This window comes from Lipophrys pholis (assembly GCF_963383615.2).
Source record: "Lipophrys pholis genome assembly, chromosome: 8".
Taxonomy (NCBI): domain Eukaryota; kingdom Metazoa; phylum Chordata; class Actinopteri; order Blenniiformes; family Blenniidae; genus Lipophrys; species Lipophrys pholis.
Genome location: NC_137630.1, coordinates 3,653,674 through 3,669,894, shown reverse-complemented (window position 1 = coordinate 3,669,894; position 16,221 = coordinate 3,653,674). Strand labels below are relative to the sequence as shown.

Sequence of the window (16,221 nt, the reverse complement as noted above, 5' to 3'; positions counted from 1 at the left end):
CAGAAGGAAGCATGAAGAGCTCTAAAGTTTCCTGCTGGATGCTGCGTTGACTGTGGACTTCAGAAAACCCAGTGGAGGGACAGCAGCAGAGGACATGGCAGGACAAATCATCACAGACTGAGGAAACTTCACTCTGGACTTCAAGAAAACGTGGATTCTGAGCCTCTCCACTCTTCCTCCACACTCTGGGACCTGGAGTTCCAAATGAGATGCAAAATGTACTTTCATGTGAAAAAAGAACTTTGGACCACTGAGCAACAGTCCAGGTCTTTTCCTCCACAGTCCAGGTGAGACACTTCTGATGTCGTCTCTTGTTCAGGAGTGTCTTGACCCCAGGAAGCCACATTAGGATCCCATGTCTAGGACTGGTCAGTGCCCAGTGGCTCTTGATGCTCTGACTCCAGCCTCAGTCCGTCCTCGTGAAGCTCCCCCAAATCCTTCAATGCATTTTGCTTGACAACATAATCTTTGCCCCAATTTTCATGGGCGAAGGTAATAATCCAGCATCTCCTTCTCATCTCATTCTTTGGGGCACACGTCAATAATTTTGACCTGCTTTTGAAGAATCGCAGTTTCTGTATTGATTCTATTACTAGAGAGAAATAACCCATAGAACTCAGAGGATGCCTTAAATCTCCGCTGAACTAAAAAGAAGAAGCATAATCTGCTGCAGCCTGCCTACAAATCATGAAGTACAATCCAGACAGTGTGTCTGCCTGCCGGTTGTCTGGAAAAGCTGTTGTTAGTGGGCCTGTGAGACCTTGACCCTGTCCCCCTAAATATCTGAGACTATCTGATCGTCTGCCAGGGTCCCAGGAAGAGGAAGACCCTCCACACACACACACACACACACACACACACACACACACACACACACACACACACACACACACACACACACACACACACACACACACACACACACACACACACACACGCACACACACACACACACACACACAGAGGGTCAGTAGTCCACAGAAGTGATGAAGACACAGCTCTGTGATTCATATCTTTTATGTCCTCTCTCCTTCCGTTTCTCCCCCTTCCTGTTCCTCCTCCTGTCCATCTATGAGCCCACTCTCACTGTAACTCTGTGGCGGTCCTCTGACGTGACCTTTGACTCCATCCCCTCCGTCTTCAGCCAGGGTCCTCTTCCTGTTTCTGGAGCAGACGAGAGGACAGGGCCCGCTTTGATGGATGGATGAGGCAGCTGGAGGGAGGGATGGATGGAGGCTGGGCGCAAAGAAACATGAAAGGCTTCATTTGTTGGGAAAATTCCTGCTGGAAATTATGCAGATGAGGTCAGAAGAAAGGGAGGGTTAGATGTTGTTGATGTGGAAGCAAGCGGGGCGGGACCTTGTCCACGAACAGGAGGCCTGAAGGGAGCTCGTCCTGTCTTTGGAAAAGCTCAACTCACCATGAAAAGCTTTGAGCGTTCCCGACTTTCAGTGAGTTTGTTTTCTGGCTGTTTCCGTCCAGGTCGCCTGAAGTTGACAGTCCTGTCTGAAGACCGGCTGCAGATGAAATGGAAGGAGGCGGATGGACCTGTGCAGGGCTACAAGGTCCGAGTCAGACCCATCTCAGGTGAGACTCAGGTGTGCCTTCCAAAGCCTCAAAGCTGCAGAGGCAAAAAGGTTCATAATCAAACGTCCAGTTCAAGGTAATGAACTCCAAGTTGTCTTGATGTAATAAAAGCTACGAGCTAATAACACAGAACCTTTTTAAGTGTTTCGTGTAACTTACAGTATGTTGGTGTTTATCTGAGAATAAATCCTGTAGCAACAGTTTGAGAGACCGGCTGGCGTGGACATGTCCACAAAACCAGCGGAACTCTTTGGGCCTCCAACATAAAAAAAAGCCAAATCAGCAAACGCTATAGAGTCACTGGTTCTCATCAGGCTGTCATTGCTTTTGCCTCCAGATGATCTTTTCCCAAACTGATATTCGTCACAAAAATCCTTTTCTTGTTGTTCTGTTGTGTTGCTCTCTGGTATTCCTGCCCATCTGGTCAACGTGACCTCTAAAGTGACTGTCTTGATCCTGTGTGGCCTCCTTCATATCATCACTGAACATATTTTGTAAAGCTAGAGTTTATTAAACAAAGGCACAGCAATGTTACATCACTAATCGATTTACATTTCAATTCCGTTTTAATTGTAAAGCGTCAAATACAACCCCGTCCTCTCAAAGCACTCCACAGACAAAATTCAATATGAGCAAGCAAAGGAAACAGTGGAAAGGAAAACTTCCAGGAGGAAACTTCCAGGATCTTTCCAGGATCAATATCAACCTTAAAGGCTTGTGGTACATGAGCTGTTACTGAAGAGAGGTTGATCTGATCTGGTATTGATTACTAATCAGGGGGGAAATGTCGATCGAACAGACATGCTGGTTTGGATGAAGCCACAGTTGAAGGTCGATGAGAGAGCGACAGTAGAAAGGATAAAGCTGGACAACTGTACAACTTTACAATGTGCATTTCTAAGTACTTATTTCTAGGATTTCTAATTATTACTTTTGTCTCCCACCAATTATGATGATTCTGTACTTTGTCTCCTCCTTCTTTCTTCCTATTCAACATTGATTACTCTTGTATGTTCGTCTCCTTATTTTTTTAGATTCTTCAATGAGTACTTTTGCTTCCCTTGTCTTCCACTAATAATTATCATTCATATCATATCCTTTTCTTCTTTTCTTCTCTTTCTCTTTTATTCATTTGACATTGATTATTCGCCTACTTGTGTGTCGTTAATCATTCATTCATTCATGAAGAAGTTTACAGTTATTCTTGCTCAGTGAGTTAAAGGGATACGAGGCTCACAGAACTGTGCCTGTTTGTCGGCCTGGCTATGAAGCTCTGGAATTGTTTCTTTCTATTTGGTCACAGTGTTGTCCGACCGACATCACCCATATTTTAATTTCTTCCAAGGTGCTATACAGCCAGTAATTTAAAATTCAGAAGATACCAAGAAGTCTGACAACAGAGAGGAAGATCTGTTAACTGATCGATATCCATACCATATAATATCTATACCACAAGATCAAGGGTGTTATTAAAATAATGAATGGGTTTATTCACGATCTGCAAAAAGCCAGATGTGTCTGGTAATGACCTAAATGCAATGTTGACCCTCATTGTCAACATCCACATGAATGTTAAAATCATCCACTATAATCTGAAAAGTAAATATTCTGAACCGAAGATAGAATGTGTTCAAAGTCCACAGATTCACTGGACCATTAAAATCATGTGACGACATGAATCGATAAACACGCAGAGTGATCTGTGTGATGACCTGCCACTGTCATCTGTCAGTGATCTGTCACGAGGGTGCGAGGAACATGAGAAGGTTGTGGGACTGCTGCCCCCCGGTGGACAATAGGAGGAACAACACATATTGAAAACGTCAGGCTGTGATGAACAGCCATGTATCATGGTAAACCCTGTTAACATGAGAGCATTTTCCAGTGAAAACAGTAAACTCCCGTTGTGCTGTGCAGCTCGCTTACATGACAACAGTCACTGAAAATGGAACTTATTGAAAATGGCTTCCAGAGCTTTTGCGAACACTTCAAGTCGGCCTGTGTGACAAAGAAAGACCTACAAATTGGTGAGGGAACCTTTATCCAGTGTTTTATCTCTGCCAGCCGGCTTTACCAATGAGCACTGGGCATTCTGGTACCTTAAGTAGCAGGAACTTCTTTAGCAGTTTGAGCAGTACAGGAGCTCCTCTGTTGGATCAGAGAACACGGACCAGCCTCCACTTTCCATGTCAATCAAGAGGTTTTGGCATTTATGGCCATGTCATCGACGGGCTGCTTTCCCTGCTTTCGACTTTTGATAAATGCCAGCTTGAATGGGAGCGTTCTGCAAGAGCTGCACCAAGTCTTCTATTCAAATCTCCCACATCATCTAATGCCCGGTTCACACGGCAGGATACTGAGGCCGGTTCTGTTCCCGGTTCTCCCGTTCCGACAATCTTCAGCTCATCATAAGATAATCTTATCCGATAATCCTGCAGTGTGTGGTGTGTTGCTGCTCTCGTCTGCTCAGAAGGATGTCGGGACCACTCCAATCTCAAACCGGGGATATTCAACATGTTGGCTGTACCACCAACACAGTTAAACCTGGGATGATTTATCGCCGTGTGTGTGTGTGTGTGTGTGTGTGTGTGTGTGTGTGTGTGTGTGTGTGTGTGTGTGTGTGTGTGTGTGTGTGTGTGTGTGTGTGTGTGTGTGTGTGTGTGTGTGTGTGTGTGTGTGTGTGTGTGTGTGGTCTCTTAGGTTTGGCAAATCTGCCGACAATTTTAAAATCCTGCCGTGTGAACCAGGCATTAGATGACAAAATAATAATAATAATAATAATGTGTTAGTTTTATATAGTGCTTTTCTGGACACTCAAAGACGCTTTACATTGCATTTTTTTATTCACGCTGTACTCAGTGGTGGTAAACTACGTATGTAGCCACAGCTGCCCTGGGGCAGACTGACGGAATCTCCCAAGCTGATTGTATAAACTACAAGACCTTGATCGACTATAGAAGTAAATATTTAGGTCAAATAATATATTTTGACAGGAATTCGATAAGTAATACTAGATTAGCCAGTCCATAGTGCAGTCCGTCCAGTCATACATCTTGGATAGCGATTCATCCAGCTGACAGTTGAACAGGTCACCAGTCCATCACAGGAAAAACACACAGTCACACTCACTCACATTCACAATTATGGGAAATATAATCCAAATAATCTCAGAGGCAAACTCCCCACAGAAAGGCTCGTGGCTCAAGCAGACCTCCAGGTTAAGAAGTGTTAGTGCCACCCAGCACAGCCGGAGCAGTCATACTCTTCCTTCTTGTCTCCCTTTCAACACTTTGCAGATGAGCCTGGACAGGTTTTTACACAATGGGCTCTTAGGACAGGCTGAGAACAAGAATTCGGTCCAACACAAGACTTGTCCAGCCTAAAGCTGGGGGGTCTGGGGAAGGTTGAGGTCAAGGAGGAACACGACAGTGATGACAAGATTAAAGAAAGAAGGAACTACAATCCTGCTTAACACATTAAATGAAACTGCTGGATGTTGGCAGAAACAGCATACCTGAAACGTTGGAAGTTCAAGGTGAACAGTATCATCAGTCCTGACAGAAGAGATGGAGAACTCCAGCTTGCTCAAAACTCCTCTTCAAAGAAGTGTCTCCAGGGAAAGGTGCATTTTGCAGAGTGTGGGGATGATATGCATCATCGAGGAGGCCAGGACTATCTGCTGGAGCTGGTTTTTGTTTTTTTTAAACAAAGAATTGACGCCTTGTTTTACCTCTGTGCTCTCTGTAGCCTTCAGACGATCTCAGTCTCAGCACTCATTCAGGCTGCTGTCTTCTGACTCCAGTCTAACCCCGGTCCATGTTTATTTACGAATCACTGAACACAGTCACAGGAACACGGAGTCCTTTACACAGAAATAAATTAGACAAGACTCCGTCTTTACTTGTTTTGACCTCCCACAATTACTTTACTTTGGATTAAAGGTTGTACAATTCTGCACGTTGTCATTTAATCCTGCCACACTGTAATGATTTAAATATGGAAAATACGAGTGGATCGGGATGGGAATTGATGCCATTTTTCCGATTCCGATTCCATTTTCAATTCTGCTTAATGATTCGGTTCTTTATCGATTCTCCTTTGAAAATGAAACCTGCAGTATTACCTGCACACTGGTGAATGACGTGACCATGCACGTTGCAGAGCGTGCGTACATAACACGCATGGTGATGTCATCCGTGCCAACTGGAATCGATAAGGGAATCGATTGCAAATTTGGCAAATGATTCAGAGGAATTGAAACACTGGGAACAAGAACTGGTTTTCTATTCCCACCCCTGTCCTGCAGACTGTAAACATGAACGCTTGTCAGAACTTCATCTAAACAGTGAGAGGCCTTTGTAGAAACACTTCAATGCACAAGACACCAAAGGTTTTCAACTTCTATTTTAATGACATAGTTAAGAAAAGAACAACCAACATAAGAATACAGATATCTAATCGACCAATACAGTACATATCCAGTACATATCTAACAGACTAAAGGTCATAGAAGGATGCTTATTAAAATTCAAAAACTCCAATTTCCACATAAGTAGGCTGAAGAGAAATCTCCAGAAAAAACTGAAACGGTATCGTCCTCAATGTTATAAGCCAACATGGCTTATAACACTGAGGACGATACTATATAACCTGTATACAGGCTCCTTCGCTCTGCCCTGCGCCTCAGTAGTTAACGACTGCCAGGCGTCAGGCGGCGCTTTGCCCCAGGCTCATTGAGCGTATGCGACATTGGACAGACAACGATGGAATCCCGACTGCATGCTCTGAGTACGTATCAATCATTTTGTACATTCTTATAATTAGTGAGGCGATTGCTGGGCCGACACCTGGAATATGATATTTAGAGAAGGCTCAGCAATCGCCTCACTAATTGTAAAAAAGTGCAAAATTATTGATATGGACTGTACTTTTACACTCAATACAGCATCAAGGAAGTTGAGCTGTAATGCTTGTGTCTTCCAGACGAGCCCCAGCCGGAGCTAATGCTGACCACCACCAGGGGCAGGGCCACGGTAGCAGGACTGGACTCCAGTCAGGAATATTCCCTTCAGGTGCTGCTGCTCAACGGGACGACAGAGAAGCTTCTCGCCAAGAGACGATTCACCAGTAAGCAACCTGGCCGAGGAATTACACTTGCATTCTTTGATCTGATATGAAAATGTTTTTGTTGATTTTTCCTATCATGGCAATATCATATTTTTTTATAAGACTAAAATGTGGTACAATTATTTCCATGTTTCTTCACTTCAGAATCAGAATCAGTATTTTAATCACATTCACAAGCGGGGATCCTCACACTATAATTCAACAAAGCAGAACCACCAAAATAAAGATCCGTCATGGAGAAGAGACGAATTACCGGCCCTGCTGTTGATTCAGGTTGATTCAATTGGCAGTTTGAAATCAAATCGTAGGAAATGCTTCATTTCTGACATTCCTAACGTAAGTGAGCGCAGTGAAATGACAGAGGGAAGAGAGGTGTAATACCACCTAGGATGGGTTACAGACTGAAAGCACTGAACACTTTGTATGCATATCACATGACTTTAGCATGTTCTCTTCACTTGAATAACAACCGAGGAACAAAACAGGCTGTCATTTGATCACTATGTGTTCGCTGGTATCTCCGCTTCACATTCAACCTGAGAGGAAAATGACAATAAAGCAACATCTGTGGTGGAGGAATGAAACCGACTGCTGAAGGGAAACTTCCCACTTTCCCTCAGCTGACAGGATATGCTCATGGTTGTGTTTTTGTAGGACTGTGATTGATTTACGCCGAGGTTGTCATTGTGTAACCTGTGGATCCAGCCCGCGGTAGCTCACAAGCTGCCAGAGATCGTGGGTTACTTTGTCAAGTCGAGCGTGACCGGACAGGCAAGGAAAACTCCTCGGCATGGAAATCTGCAACAGCAGCTCTCATGCCTGAATGACGACAGTCTGGGAATTCCTTCCTGATGTAGCTTTCTTTTTATGTATTAACCCCTCAGGGCTCTGCAGGCTTTTCCTTCCTTTGAAATCCCCCACTCTGTTGTCTTTGTTGAGCTTGTCTCTTAAATGAAGACAAAGATTTACCTGAAAGACCCGATGAAGCATAAGTGTCTGAAACGCCTCTTCAGTCTCCTCGGAGCACAACCAGACTCCAGTGGTTCTCTTGCAGCGGGTTTATTTGGTTTCTCCTTAAATCCTCCCAAGTTTTCCAAATTCACCAAATTCTATCCAAATCTTCTTCTTACATCATCATTGCATTCAGCCTATATTTAAAGCTTACACAACTCTTCTGACACCGGGGGCCTCAGGTACAAAGATACCGTGGATTTCCTACTGAACAATGGTGCATGCTCCAACCTGGAAAACATTGTGCACACAAACACATCCAGATGTATGAATCTGTGTTTATGTCTGAATCCAAGCACATTTCCTTTGTTTATCTTGATCAAGGTATAATTGAGCACACATGTTGGAATGTCCGACTCCTAGCTGTCCATGCCACAATTTAAATATGTAAATCATATGTAAATGAGCCCTGCACCGAGACGCCGCTCTCTGCACCATCAGAAAATTACAACAGAAAAATGAGCAAGACAGGGAAAAAGAAGAGTTTTACAGAAAGTGAATTCGAGACGTTTTTCACTGAAGTGGAGGAGTGCAAAAATGTCCTCTTTGCCACGCTGTCCTTCGGCATCACAAGAGGACTGACACACAGATTTCACACTTTAGGCACTTTAGGAGGTATTAACATCAGTACTTTGCACACAGAGACAATCAGGGGCTCGTTAGAAAGATCTAAAGTTGTAGTTTAACCAGCAGCAAACAGCAAGTCACTAACTTGAAGCACTGACTAGTAATGATGCTGTGAAGACAGACAGTATTTGTTGGTGCACTTGCTCAATGTGCGTCATGGGAATTAATATCAGGACAAAAGAAATAAATGTTCTAACCAAGAAGCCACAGTGCCAGCTTGTGGTCTCTTCCCAACCATGATGTTACAGCCTGTACATTGGTTTCCTGTTGACATGTACAAAGCCATCATGTGATGGGGCTTTCATATCAATGTGTGTGGAGCCCAGAGCCCGGAAAAAAACATGAATTAAATGGGATGGGTCTTGCTGCAAATTGCGCTTTTAAATCGACCTGTTCAGCTGCATTGTGTGAATTTGATATACCTGACGACATGCAGATGATTCCGTTCCACACGGCCGGCGTGGCTCGGCTCAGGGGAGACTGGTTCGGTCCCGAAGCTTCAGCCTGCTCCCTCCGGAATGCCCCGGGTGCTAGGACCCCCGGTGTGGTCAGACCTGTATGATACAGGCAGCACATGGCTCCTCGCGATATCGCGCTCCGAGGCCAGTGTTGTTCACAGTTCCAGGAGGGTTGTCCTTGGGAGGCTGAAGCGGCTGATGAGCCAGTCGTCATCATGCACCAGTAGATCCTCTCAGTCTCTGAACGCCGGCTCTCTTCACTTTGCACCAGTTCCAACGTGTTCTAACGCTGCTGAAGCGGCCATTGTTGTTGTTGACGGTACTTTCTGCACCACTTGGCGCATGCTTCTATATCCACTTGTGTAACTGCAGACACGTGGATGTGTTAATTGTTCATCGGTGTTTCTGTTCATGTGTCTGATGTCCACATCACATTTACTTATTAAAACAGTTTCCTAGCATCAATCCAGGTGTTGCCAAAACATCTGCAACTATAGAAACGTGCATACGCCAGCCATGAAGTTGGCGTGAGGCACTGCTCATTTCCACGCTCATTTCACTATTAATAAATCTGAACTCTGCCATGAAAAATAATGAACACCACGTTTTTGTACATGGGGCTACCAGTTTTTTCAACTGACCACATTTTCAAAATAAAACATGCATTTTGTGGAAGGGCTTGCCGGTCTCTTGGTAAAAAGTACACCAGTGATGTAACCAGAGCTTTTTCTCCCTCAGTGGAGAATCTACGGGAGGAGGAGATTATCCGAAGTGGGAGTCGAGAGCAAAAGAAAAAGCTCTTGCCAGGTGGGTCGGGGTCCGGAGACCTGGACGATGCGACGGAGTCTCATCTGGGCCCGTCAACGGTTTTATATCCAGACGCAACAACGGCCTCTGTGACTGCTGCTGCCACGACTACAGGTACTGAGTCCTACAGTTAAACACCACGAGCACAATCGTCTTGGCGTTTGTCAACTGTTATGTGTAGGTGATGTAAATGTCAATCCACAGTCTGACATGCAAATGTCCTCAGAGTTTGAATATGGACGTGGTTTTTACGTCTGCCAAGGACGCGATAAAATCATCGGCGTATATTTTGTCTGTATGTCTGTTAGAGAGATTATTTCACAACTAATCTTGACTAGATTCAGTCAAGTTGACTCGTCAATTACTTTTGACAAGCTTGTCAAAACTTTCACAGCAGATAAATAACCGGCCATGGAATTTTGGAGGTGTTCCAGGATTATTGTTTAGTTTTTTCTGAGTCCAGGTCGACCTTTGGCGAACCTCAGAAATCTCTGATTGCTCTTGTTGCATTACTGCAACGTTGTCCCAAGAGATAAAGGTCAGAGAGTTCTGAAAGTAAATTAAAACCACACACACACACACACACACACACACACACACACACACACACACACACACACACACACACACACACACACACAAACAAACACGTCAGCTATGAACTCTCAGATGTTTATTTTTGAACAAGGTGCTTTAATACCTTGAAGGTCCGACCGACGTTATCAGAAGTTTTACTGTCTCATGCATCTTAATCTGTCTCCTAAAACTTGTTGTTTTTGCTTTGTGACCTCACCCTTGTGCTTTCCATAACCTCTCATTTCCAGAGCCTCCAGCTCCAGCGACGCCCTCCCAGCCCGCCGAGGAGGCTCCTGACCCGACCGCCAGAAAGAAGAGGAAGAGGAAGAAAGAAAGAGAGCGTGATCATTCCAGGGAGGAGAACAAAGAGGAGCAGGGGACAAGTCAGGGAAAACCAGCCGAGGAGAAACCCCGCAAGGCTCCCTACCCCACACAACCTGTCACTGGTAAGTGCCACTGTGAAAAAAAAAAAGCCAAAACAATTCACATGTTAATTTAGATAATCTCAAAATCCAACGACTCTGAAAAAGGTTTGTAGCAGGTGACAGATTGACTCTTTCACAGTCTCATTTACAAACACATGAACCCAATAAAATAGCTTGAATTTGCCATTGAGCTTCTAGTTTTCACACTGAATACTGATTGTTTTATATTTCCTATCATATCTACAGACATCCACGCTGCAGAGCAACTTACCCCGGAGAGTTAGGAGGAAATACAGGGGTCAGTTGTAAATCACATGAGATTCGAAGGTTAAACTAGTCCTGTGTGTAACATAGTGGCTCACGAACAGCAGTGAGCTGCTGTCTGTCTAACATAATTTCAGGGTCTCGTACACAATAAAGCATAACAGGCGGTGAGATTTATCGATTGACCTGCAGGCGAGTCCCTGACAGTTGGAATCTTTCCAAACAGGTTGATACAGTCTTTGCCTGGTAATGTCCCAAATTAGTGAAACATGTACTGTATTGCATATGTCAGTGGTTCTCAACCTTTCTGGGGTCCTGGACCCCCGGCATATTTGAGATCAACCCTGAGGACCCCCCGCCCCCACCCCCACCCCTGTACATGTCATAGGACAGGAGTCCTCTATTGTTTCAGTCGCAGGTTTTTGCACTTTGTCAGCAAAAGTTGTTTTAATTGCAGATATTTTAGCTGATGTTACCATTATTACTATTATCATTGTTATTATCATCATTATTATTATTATTATTATTATTATTATTATTATTATTATTATTATTATTATTATTATAGTAGTAGTAGTCAAGGTGGTTTTAATAATAATTGAAGCCTGGGATTTTCAAAACTTGTGTTGAGGGTCACATGAAAAAGCACTCTATATATTTACACACTGAGAGAGACAGAGACAGAAATACAGTGAGAGATATACAGTTCCTAAATCCTCCACTCTTCTTGTCGCAGTATTATCCCACAGCGGCAGTTGCTTAAAGGTGCATTCACACATCAGCACCATGAGTTCCTGAGTTCATTCCTGACATTCTTAATGTGACCTCATGCATCTGAAGATGGTTCTGGCATTCCTCATATTCCTGGAACATCTTTTTTAGCTCCAATGAATCTTCCAGAATATCATGAATCACCTGTATTGGTGAAGTTAGTAACTGAGCGTGTGGATTAGTAGTGATGTGTGTTGATGTGTTCTACAGAGTGACAGCATTCGCTCCCTGCAGCATCCTCCTCTCTCATCAACTCCATGGAGTTTCTCTGAATGCTGAGCGCTCTGGAGTCTGTGGACTGTTCAGTAGCTGCTGGGAGAAGAACTGGGGGGGTGGAGTCATGGGGGGGTGGAGTCATATGTTTTTAAACTCAGTTATGGATCTGACCTGTTTTACGCCCTGGGTGAACATCCCGCCTCCACCAGACGCACCTGAGAAGGTGATTCTCATGTCCTCTGGTTCTCGGTGCGTCCTAGCGGCTGGACACGTCTCTCATAATCCACAACTGAATATAACAAATTCTCCCGATTCTCCACATTCCAGACAGATTAATGAAAGTGACGATACGCAAAGGTGCACAGCAGCCCGCCGCAGCAGAATTGATCTCTGTGCACGAAGCCACTCTGTATCACCTTTTGCATATTTTTCTTTGAAAACAGGAAACTGTAGAGGACAGAGACATCTTCCATTTTTGGGAATCATTTTTTCTTTCCATGTGCCCTGAGGGATTTGTCCGCCTCATTTTTTCGGTGTATTTGGCAACAAGGACTCCATGTTGATGCAGGGTAGTAGTGGGGCCCGGTTAGGGTGGTTTCCGACCTGTCCGGGGGTTTCAAGTTGTGTCGCTGATATCTGCCGTCAGTCGGGGCCCCCTGCTAGCATCTCACTACTCGGAAAGGGCCCCGTGCGGGGGATTTTCGATGCGCTGTCATTGCAGCGTCTCAAAGCATTAAAGCAGAGGCAGTTATATTATTTTGCCATTGAAACTGACTAATGTCTGCCGTCCCTCGGGGCCCCATTCAGCTCGGGGCCCGAGGCAATTGCCTGTGTTGCCTTCCCCGTTGCGGCGCCTGTGGGCACAGTGCAACATACCTGGACAAATACAAAAGGAATAATGGCTTCTTGTGGTAACGCCACATATAGCAGCTTGGAGATGGCAGGATACTAACAGTCAGCTTCCCCTTTTTCGAAGTGATAAAACCCGACAAAAACAAAGACTAAACTTCATGAAAACCTGGCGAAAATTAAGTTAAAAGTACAAACAGTAACTTAGGTACAGTAGTTTCTATCATTTCAATCAGTATGTGCATTTTTAAGTGTATATTTTCACAGGCCTTTCATCCACGTTACCGGCAGTAATTCCGTCTTTGCAGTGAAGGAATTACCCACAATGCTTTGCCACATCAATCCCGCGATACAACGGTAGTTGCACATATACAACAGTCGATGACAGTGTTGCGCCATTAAGCTGGATTTAATCCAGACCTTCTGAACTATGTTGCACACAGACATGAAAAGCAGCTGGGAGTTGCAGGAACATTGTTGTTGTCGATTCACTTCACAGAGGTGGCTTTATGACGTTAGCCTCCTGTGTTGACAGACAACAACACATTTTGGGTGCATCGTCCTTGTGCGCAACTCTGGTTTGAACAAAGAGCTGAAATGAAAGAACACAGGCCACGTTTCCACATACTGGGTATTTACAAAAATGGATATTTCCACCTCTTCATTAAAAGTTTTTTTTTTTTTTTACAGCTTATTGTTTTAAAAAAAATTTATATTATTTACACGGACCTGCATAAAAACTTGGTTCAAAGCTATTATGAGGAGCCAAACCTGTAGGGGGAAGTGTAACAAGAAGCGTGAAGCTATGCTAGCCAATCAGAATCCTTAAAAAACACAATGTCACGAATGGCGTGAGTTATTTCCTGTTCAACAATTTTAGCACACAGTAAATTTTTTAGGGATCGATAAACAAGCGGAGCTCCTCCGAAATGTGACAGTAGAATATTATGCAAAATGTTAAAACAAGCACTGATTTCACTGTATCCACTTTCACCACAGCAGTCAAACCGTAAACACGGGTCGTACAGAGATGAGGCTGATGATGCTCGCATACTGTGATGGAAATCTCAGGCCCCTTTTACACGACAACGAAGACGAGTGTATCCGCAAAACTTTCTTCACTTTAGAGGGGTCCGTTTACACGACACCAGTGTGTTGATCCACTGTATCCACAAAGTTTTTAATCCGGCTCCCAAGGTGGAAAGATTCTATCACGGCGCAAATCCCTCCTGGAGAGACTGATGGAGGCTACAGAGCCTGTTACTGCTCATCTCCCCCTCCCTCCTGCTCATTCAGTTTGTAAACAAACATGGCGGCCGCGTAGTGGTACGACCCGTAGTGGTACGACCCGTAGTGGTACGACCCGTAGTGGTACGACCCGTAGTGGTACGACCCGTAGTGGTACGACCCGTAGTGGTACGACCCGTAGTGGTACGACCCGTAGTGGTACGACCCGTAGTGGTACGACCCGCGGTCCATATTCTAGTTTTATCATCCAGATCAGTAGTTTAATAGTTGAGACTCTCCCTGATATCATCCGATGTGTCATCAGTCCATGCGGATGTCAGGTTCTCTCTATTTTCTTCATGTTTATAGTGTTTTGTTCTCTGCACACCTCTGTGTGGTTTCATAACAAAATCAAGCAACAGCGGCCCCCAGTGGCCCGGCATACTATCTACAACGTTGTCTCTGTGTCTGCTGCTGCAGTGTAAACGCACTACTTTTTTTTAACGGATTAGGTGTCACGTGAAACGTTGTCGTGTAAACATTGCCTGAGTCGACTCCTCTCTACATTCAAATGGGAAGACAGAGTTTTTCTTAATCTCCACTGTGGCCAGTGGAAACAGAGCCTTAATCAAGTTTCAGCTGAGCTCCAACACCAATATACATGTTTTAACAAGGAAAAATGTGATTTCTGGGTGATGACGCCTTAAAAAGTATTCAATCAATCAATCAATCAATTTTCTAGTCACCAATTAATCTAACAATCATGTTTTTTGAATTGTCAGTGTGATGACAACCATGCACAAGGTAAAGGCAGATTCTAGACAGAAATACGTCGACCATGGAATTGAACTGGGGGAACTTTTCACTGTGCGATGGAACCACTCCCTTATCCCTGCTAAAGAATTTCATTGTTTCTCATGACTCTGGGCTAATCAGTAGACAGGTCGCCAGTCCATCACAGGACAAACACAGACAGAGACACAACTACACACACTTTGCATTCACACGTACGGGAAATTCAGAGACACGAGTCGACTTTAAATACAGTAGATGTTTTTGGACTGAAGACAACTTGTGCATGCAGTGTTACTTAACTAGACCTGAACCGGGGACGTTCCGGCTGTGAGATGACAGAACAAACCACCACACCAAATTGCCCAATGGATTTTTAAAACCTTTTTAAAGTTCTAATTTTTGAGCATTAATGTCTGTGTCCAAACAATACAAGTATGAAACATAGAGGATGGGGAACTCTTTTGATGCACTTGTACTTAGAGCATGAAGTGCCAGTGATTTTGAAGCATTTCTTTAAACAGCTTTAGGTTCATCTTACTGTTGCTCCTCTCTTCAGATGGTTCTGTGGGTGAAACATGTGTTTCTTAGCAGTAAGTGTTGGTTTGAGGGGATGATGACAAGGATGTGCAAATAATAATGACAGGCTGCCTTCCTGAGCTGCAGGGCACGTGTGTCCTCTGTTTCTCGTAATCTAAAGGAACATGCAGGCATGGAGGCTCACTGGTGGACGCGTCAGGTTGACACATGTACACAAAGTGTTCAGTGAATTTTACGCACCACCTCTGGCCTCCACAGAGCCACATTTGTTTTTTTTAAGACCGCACAAGTTTGAATTTGAGTTTGTAGCTTTGCTTCAAATCTGCTGATAATGGCTTTTTCTCTTGTGTGTTCAGGTTTAGCTCCAAGAAAACCCTTCGAGTGTGAGACTGACGCAGCTGCAGATATCGTGCTGCTGGTGGACGGCTCCTGGAGCATCGGACGCACCAACTTCAGACGGGTCAGGGACTTCCTGGAGGGCCTCATGACACCATTTCGCATTGGGCCACATCACATCCAGATCGGTAAGAATCAGAGGAATTAGAGAGGGTGGAGGTGGAATCTAGTTTTCATTCTTTTGTGTGTGATGTCTTAATGTAGACAACAAGTGTATTTCTACAGGTCTTTCAGCTTCCAGATGCCAGATAACACAATCAAATATCTGCATTTGCAATTGATTTTTAAAAAAGGAGTGTCACACTTATTTAACTTCGTGAGTCATGTACAGTCCCTGTGAGGTAGGCCAGAAAAACCAAACAACAGTTGTCGTAAAATAGAATTACTATGAGGACTGCACTTAATATTGCAGAATTATCATTGCAATATCCACAAGCGCAGTGTGCGTCTCATGAAAACACTCACTGAGCTGCAATAAATGGTATGTTTCTATGTTCTTTGTATCCTGTACGACATTTGGCCCGTCAGATAGAACTCTACAGTCCGAG

General features: G+C 44.2%; 1 protein-coding gene across 1 annotated transcript in view; it reads left to right on the top strand.

Moving 5' to 3' along the window:
* The window catches only part of LOC308113373 (collagen alpha-1(XX) chain-like), a 70,836-nt gene that overhangs the window by 11,294 nt on the left and 43,321 nt on the right, over positions 1 to 16,221 (top strand). The window contains exons 3-7 of the mRNA XM_080469629.1: positions 1,483 to 1,587; positions 6,571 to 6,714; positions 9,549 to 9,731; positions 10,442 to 10,639; positions 15,634 to 15,801. Coding sequence (XP_080325755.1) covers positions 1,483 to 1,587; positions 6,571 to 6,714; positions 9,549 to 9,731; positions 10,442 to 10,639; positions 15,634 to 15,801 — 798 coding nt within the window. The remainder of the gene's footprint in view (positions 1 to 1,482; positions 1,588 to 6,570; positions 6,715 to 9,548; positions 9,732 to 10,441; positions 10,640 to 15,633; positions 15,802 to 16,221) is intronic.